Raw genomic sequence first — 7,590 nt, forward strand, 5'->3', positions numbered from 1 at the left:
GATTGAAAAAACTAAATTTTTTCCATAAGTTCTAGACAAGACTGACAAAGTTGTGTTCAGGACATCTTGCATTATTTACGGTACAGTGTTAGAGAAATTTCAAATCAAAAGTCTCACAATCACACTTTCTATATAAAAATATGAAGAAGAATCCTTTGATCCTTTGAAACCTTTGAATCATAGCTGCAATGGTCATAGCTACTTACGAAGCAGGATGTGAGGACGTGCGTAAAGAGGGAGAAGAGCAAGATCCAGGTAAAGTTATAACACTATCACAGGCGCTTTCATCTATAAACCATAGCTTTCATCTACAACAACATGGTTACCTAGTTGCTGTAAGATATATCTACAGTTCAGATGGATGTTTATGACAAACCCCGTACACATGAATGGCAAAATTGACGTCATTCTGACTCGTAAAAACTAACTTACACATAAAGTAACTGCAGTTATGACGTCACAGATATCGGCAGTGTATATCCTGTGTACATAACAGATGTTTAAACAACCACATTGTTTGCAGCAGCTGATGATGATGAAATGCAGCCTGAAAATCGTCAGTAATTGATTTGAGAATGTGGTCACGCGAACAGGATACGTGCGCGCGCGTGTGTGGAAACCACGAAGCTCACAACACCGGGACACGCACGTGTAACACGCGAGTTTTACTCACAGTTAAGTTCTGAGACGTTGAGAAGTAATTTTTTTCCCTCAATTCCTTCATGATAGACGCGTGATGGTTCGAGGGAAAAGCACCGAAAGCTCCACGATTAATTTAATGCACGTGAAACCTAAAAATACAGAAATCAAGCCAGCTGAGGTAAGTACCAGTTAATAATCTATATATTATGTATGTACATACTGAAATGAAGTGTTGTTTAATATGGGAGCGTTGAAAATGGCGCTGTTGTATTGTTAATGAGTAAAACTTTACTCGAGGGTTTGTTTCAACATAAAACATGACTTTTTCGGTCCAAAAGGTAAGAATATCTACTTCCCAGTGTTGGTTTGAAAGTGATTTAAGACATTTTATTACTAATTTATTAAGACTTTTTAAGGATCCGCGGGATTGCATTACTGTAATATCATATGGTGCAACACATTTCCAACTCACCTAACAAAAAAAGCTAGAAATTCTCCACAAGAAAGTCATATCAAGGCTTAATTCTGACTGTTAGAGTCTTCTAAAGCCATAGTTCCTAACCTGGGGTCAAAGCCCCCCTTAGGGGTGCCAGAGATCACATGGGGGGGGGGGGGGGGGGCTTCTGAGTTTGTGAGGTTAATATAATTATATTTGTGCATCCCAATCAGACACTACTGGATAATTAGAAGTCAGTGTCAGCCAACTATCATTTTTTTGGTCCACCTTTCAATTTATTAAGCCATTTATCACCAACACCTGGTTTGTCCTGGACACAAGCAAGGGGGGGCTTCAAGGAAAAAAGGTTGGGAACCACTGTTCTAAGGTTTATGGCGTATTATCACCATTACTCCAGAATACTTGTGTAACGTACCATATTGTCCACAAACTCAACCAAAATATGTCATGTGTGAATAAACTGAACTAAAAGTGGATCACGTCTCCTCCAGCCAGTGGACCAGGGAGATCGTCTGTCCTTGTGCACCAAACTATGCTACGCTATTGGTGGGATTCCATACCAGATCACAGGCAGCATTCTGTGCTTCTTCCTCCAGATCTACCTGCTGGATGTGGCTCAGGTGATTGACACAACTCAGGCACTCACTTCAAACAAAACGTCAAGAAGAAAAATACAAATTTTCTTTCATAGATGAGGAAAAAAGGTTGTTGGAATGCCCAAATTCACAGTACAGCATGTGGTAGTAGAGTATGTATGTGGTGTCCTGTGTTTTGGTTTCATACATCACTGTCTCTCTGTGTTTTCCCTCTAGCTGGATCCGTCTTTTGCGTCCATCATCCTGTTTGTGGGACAGGCCTGGGATGCGATCACAGACCCAACGGTGGGTTTCCTGGTCAGCAGGAGCAGGTGGACCCGCATCGGTCGTATGATGCCCTGGTGAGTGTCTCTGAATCTCATAGCCACGGGTGAATTTTTTGGGACAAGTTCAATTGCGTGTTAGTATATTGAAAAAGACTTGCTATTAAGTCTATTCCGATCACATGTGGACGGCAGCAAGCGCATGTCCTCGGATCCAAATATCATTTCATGTAGCAGCAGCGGGAGCTGAGCTTTCATTCACTCTCTCCACCAGTCACTCACATGTAGACAGACACAAACGCACACACAAAAATGGATGGAAAAGCCTTTCAGGGCATATCTAAATAGGGAATAGGAATAGGAAAAATAACCAGAAGGAGCTTTTGACAAACACTGCTTGAGGCACAAAAAACTAATTTAAACAACCAGTCAACCTGGTTTATATATAAATATTCCCATTTAATAAAATTTAAATGTTTAAAAACACAACCCTTTTTTCCTACCTGCTCTTCTCTGAATAATCCTAAAACCCAAACACCAAGGTTCATTAAGGGGCAGTTTCGCCCACTTTTTTCCCCACTTTGTTCCCCACTGTGTTTGTGTAATTCGAGCAAATTTGACTGGTTTTATTTTATTATAATTTTATTTTATTTTATTTTTCAGCTCTTTTACTCAGAAAACTTGACAGAAACACAATAAAAAAGAAAAGTGAGCAGTGTAGGACTTTAAGGAAGTGACTATTGTGGGAATAAGACGTGTGTCTCAGATCCACTGTCTGATGATGAAATAACACAATTATCTCTGGAAATTAGTAAAAAACTGATACTTAAATGAGTTTTTTTGTGTTCAAATGAGCATTTGGCAGTTTGGGAAACACAGATCAACATTGTTTGACTTTTTATGGACCAAACAAGGACTCGATTAAGTGATTATGAAATATCAAATCCACTTTTTTCTTTCTCAGGATCATTTTCTCGACTCCATTCGCAGTGGTGACTTACTGCCTCATCTGGTTCGTGCTTCCAATTGAGCAGGGAAGGTTCGTCTGGTGCCTGATGTTCTACTTCCTCTTCCAGTCCATGCAGACGGTCAGTACTTCAGGTTGATATGCTGCTGCTGCTGCTGCTGCTGCTGCTGCTGCTGCTGCTGCTGCTGCTGTTCCTCTTCACTGCTCTTCTTCTTCATCCTTCTGTGTGTGTGTGTGTGTGTGTGTGTGGTTTCCAGTGCTTCCATGTGCCATATTCAGCCCTAACCATGTTCATCACGAGCGACCAGAAAGAGCGGGATTCTGCCACTGCCTATCGTACGTTCAGCCCTCACGTGCAATGTAGTGGTGTCACACGTACATGTGTGTGTGTGTGTGTGTTGTCACCATGTCTGACACTTTGCTCCTGTTTGACTCGCAGGTATGATGGTGGAGGTTCTGGGGTCGCTGCTGGGCACTGTGATCCAGGGACAGATCGTCGGCGGTTCCTCAAATTGTCCCACTGAGGACGGATTCCCTGAGAGCAGAAACATTTCCAGTATTCAAGTGGAGCAGACGGTAAGATTTTAAGTCCGTCTGATAAAGACTTTGTCCGTTTCTTTCAGCGTCGACCGTCAGTCCAAGCTAATGCCGTCCTTTTCTGTCCTCAGAGAAAATCTTACATGGTTGCTTCAGGGGTGGTCTGCACCATATATGTCGTCTGTGCTGTCGTGTTGTTTTTGGGCGTGAGAGAGAAAAAAGGTACGACTTGGCGTCCACATTTACTAGTGCGATACCTGCATTTCGGGTCTCTAATAACTCAAATCATTGTCTTGCGTATCCTCTCTTTCTATTGACAAGGCTGCATTTTAGTTTAGTGCAGTAAATGTTCAATGTTACCTGGCCTTTCTATATCCGAATAATGTCAAAGTCAGCTCGTGTGGAACCTCACTAGGGCTGCAACTAACGATTATTTTCTAGATTACTCGTTTGGTCCATAAAATATCAGAAAACCTTAAAAAATGTTGATCGGTGTTCGTCAAACCTGGGTTAGGGTTAATTTTGTGCATTAAATCTATCACTGCAGAAATGTGCTGACTTGTCTTTGTTGTGTTTGTATTTTAGGGAGAGATCATCAAAATCCCCTGACCTTCTGTCAAGGCCTGTGTCTGGTGATGAGCCACAAACCCTACGTCAAACTGGTCATCGGCTTCCTCTCCACCTGCCTGGGCTTCATGGTAATGCTGCGCTTCTTCTTTATCAGGTTCAAGGAAAGTCAAAGGACATTTTTTTCAGGAAAGCTATAATTTGCTTTGTTTACAAACAGTAACTGCAGTTTGCTTAAAGACGGCGTCTTTTATTTCTCAGCTGCTCCAGGGAAACTTAGTCCTTTTCATCACCTACACTCTTGGATACAGGAATGAAGTCCAGAATCTCATCCTCACTTTGATGGTGGGTGTCTCCGTGAATGGAAATAAGAGAGAACTTGAGCTCCATTACTTTGAGGCCACTCACTCACAGAGAGAGAGAGAATGTCAATTGGCAAAAATGAATGAAAACTGTTGAATTTTCGAGCCAAACATCAGAAAGCGGTTTGTAGAGCACAGCTGTAAATAATGTATTAGTTGAAATAATGTGCGTGTAACACTATTTAATGTCCCCAGCTCTCCGCGACTCTAAGCGTCCCGGGGTGGCAGTGGTTTTTGACCCGTTGTGGGAAGAAGATGACAATTTACTACGGCATGTCTGTAAGTGAGGATGTTTGCTCTCGGTACAAACCACGGTTATTCATTTTAAAGAGGATAACTGACTGCAGATTTGCTCACTCTCTTCCCACAGCTCGTAATCCCCTTCCTGATCATAATGGTGTCCACCAAGCTCTACCTGACAGCGTGCTACTTGATATCTGTGGCCGCAGGTTTGAGCGTGGGCGCCGCTTTCTTCTTGCCATGGTACGCTCGGCTCCTCCGTTCACCGGAAACCGTTCCCGAGATCCATCCATACACAGACAGGCGTGTCAATATCAGGGAATAATAACGTTGAATTTGTCTCGTCAGGTCGATGCTTCCCGACGCGGTGGACGACTTCAAGGTTCAGAACCCAGACAGACTTGGTCACGAAGCTCTCTTCTACTCCTACTACGTGTTCTTTATCAAATTCTCCACTGGGATATCTCTCGGTATCTCTACGCTTAGTTTGAAGTAAGTTTATTTCTCTAATGTTCTCATGTCATGCATGGGTTTTCTCCAGGTTCTCCCGTTTCCTCACACAGTCCAAAAAACATGCAGAATTGGAAACCTGTCCGGCTATATAATAAAAGTGAGTGAGTAAACTCTTCTGTTTTTGTGTATTTACCAGATTTGCAGGCTATGTGACTGGCAGCTGCTCACAGCCAGAGTTGGTCAGTTTCACCCTGAAGATGCTGATCTCTCCCCTGCCAGTGTTTCTAATCGTTGTGGGGCTGCTGATAATCAGTACCTACCCTGTCGATGAGAAAAGGAGGCGGAGCAACAACAGAATCCTGCAAGACCGTTTGTAAGTGAGGAGCAAAGCGCGCGCACACACACACACACACACACGAATACTCTGTGTGTGTTACCCAAACACTTTCACAAGGATCCCTGAATGAAAAAAACTTAAATGCAATGTTGAAAGACCTCTCTTTCCTTAAAACTATATAAGATACTGATAGGTAGGGTTGATTGGCTGCATACTGTATATAAGTATAATAATGAAAACAAAAAATGTCCATTACACTCAAACCACTGTCAAATGCAGAGGCTACAGCAACATCGTGATAGTAAAAACGACACGGCTGCGAAAAGGTCAGAGTGTGACTGAAAACACAAAGAAGTGCCCACAAAAAAGCTGCAGAAGCCCCAAACAAATACTGTTACTCAACAGAGACCGATTTCAGAGGAAGGACGCAGCTCACAAACAATGTCACATCACAAAAGTAAATGTCACAACAAGCCAAATCTTCTGTGTTATTCTCATTCTCCTGTTCTTAACACAGGAACAAAGAATCAAACCCTGAAGGTTCAACAGCCGCGATCAACAAAGTAGCAGTGGTCGACGACCCGACTGTCACTAACTGAGAAGAATCACACAGATTTATGCTGCCCTCCAGTGGCCAATCAATGTTATTACATGTGTTATCCATTTTCACCAGTTGTGTCCAAATGTTCATTAGTTTAGAGGTTCTCTTTTGTTTTTCTTTTAAAAAACCTGTACATATTATTATCACTGAATTGAGCAGTAAAATCTTATTACTTGAATCAGATTTCCCACAAACATTCATGGACTATGGCCAGTATAACTGCAGCTCATTTTCTAGTTCTCAGTCATGGTTTCCCTCATCAAAGTGAAACGGTCCTTTTCTAAAACTGAACCACATTGATTCCTGGGCTTGTCCTTTTCGTGTTTTACAGTGTTGCATTGTGGGACAGCAGAACAACTCTTGTTCCATTTTGTGTCCCCTCGGAATGTGAATGCTCCAAATCTTTTTGACCTGTGTGGTTTTTGGTCATAACAAGTATTTATTTTCCGCCTCAGATCAGACTGTTATTTATGCAGATGTTACCTTGAATGTTTACAATGTTACAGGACGGCAGCTCTAACGAAGAGTGCACTTTAAGGAAACATGTAGTATCACATGTATTTTATATAAAAGGGATGGTCAGCACCTTCTAGTATGAAAAGAGACATTTTTTGTTCCCTCTCAACCCAAATAAATTGTATCTGGAACAGCAAAATCTATGATAACAATGAAATGTGTAACGTTTGTTTACACAGATTGTTGCATTTATGAAATTTAAAAAAGCACAAAAAGAACACTGTTGATATTTCAACGCTGTTTCAGTGACGAGCGGTGAGGTCCATGACAGGTGAGGCACTGACTCCTCTGGAGTCGGACGCACAAATATATGACCTTGACCTTTTAAAGCTTTTAATTATGCTTTAATCAATTCCATACTTTACTACAATATGATAGCAAGAAAAACAAAAGGTCAAATTCAATGTTTTTAAATTTAAATGGGGTTTCTTTTGGGTGCGTGTATGGTCTTACCTTTATTTGTATATGAAGTCAATGCGCCTCCTCCAAGAATATCTCTGTTGTAAAAACTCAGCACTGCCCCCTATCAGTGCAGCATGGTACTCATCAATGCCTCTCCTGTGTATTTGAACAGGGAAGGTGTTAATTTGGCAATTTTGAACATAGAAATGTTGAAATCATACAGGAAACAAATTTATAGAACAGTCTAGTGGACAAGGCTGCTGTAGAAACAGGCCAGTACACGATGGCTGCCCTCTTGTAAAGTACATATACTGTAAAAGGCTTATTTAAAAACCAAACATACTTCTGTATGTATCTTCGTATATTCAATATCTGCAAATAAACACTCACACATTTTACACACTGCACCTTTAAGCCTCTTATTTATTTCGTCTTAATGTGATTTCAAGTAAAAAAACAGAAAACATGTAAACATTTGACAGTGAAAAAAGTGCTACTGGTACCTGTTTTTGGATAGAAGAAAGTCCTCGTGGCTTGTTCGGCTGCCTGTTGATCTCCCACTAATTACCTGCAGCCGTGGCGCAGCGCCGTTCTCACGCGCAGGTTGAAGGTGAAAGCTCGGAAGCACGCGACACTGTCAGTCTGTTGCG

The 7,590-nt window shown here is 41.6% G+C and overlaps 1 protein-coding gene across 3 annotated transcripts; it reads left to right on the plus strand.

Annotated features, from left to right (window-relative positions):
* Positions 1-216: 216 nt before the first annotated feature.
* On the plus strand, positions 217-7,347 carry LOC131445199 (sodium-dependent lysophosphatidylcholine symporter 1-B-like). 3 transcript variants are annotated; one of them, XM_058616125.1, is made up of 15 exons: positions 217-255; positions 730-820; positions 1,591-1,719; positions 1,912-2,036; positions 2,923-3,046; positions 3,183-3,261; positions 3,365-3,501; positions 3,594-3,684; positions 4,048-4,160; positions 4,291-4,374; positions 4,587-4,670; positions 4,762-4,874; positions 4,980-5,123; positions 5,281-5,457; positions 5,939-7,347. In XM_058616125.1, the coding sequence occupies exons 2-15, from the start codon at positions 737-739 to the stop codon at positions 6,018-6,020; spliced, it is 1,566 nt and encodes a 521-aa protein (XP_058472108.1). In that variant the 5' UTR covers positions 217-255; positions 730-736; the 3' UTR covers positions 6,021-7,347. The 3 variants fall into 3 exon arrangements, with proteins under 3 accessions (XP_058472108.1, XP_058472107.1, XP_058472110.1); XM_058616124.1 differs by lacking the exon at positions 217-255 and having other exon boundaries at positions 263-820; XM_058616127.1 differs by lacking the exon at positions 217-255 and having other exon boundaries at positions 263-820; positions 6,354-7,347.
* Positions 7,348-7,590: the final 243 nt, after the last annotated feature.

Source organism: Solea solea, chromosome 18 (genome assembly GCF_958295425.1).
Source record: "Solea solea chromosome 18, fSolSol10.1, whole genome shotgun sequence".
In the NCBI taxonomy this organism is placed as follows: Eukaryota; Metazoa; Chordata; class Actinopteri; order Pleuronectiformes; family Soleidae; genus Solea; species Solea solea.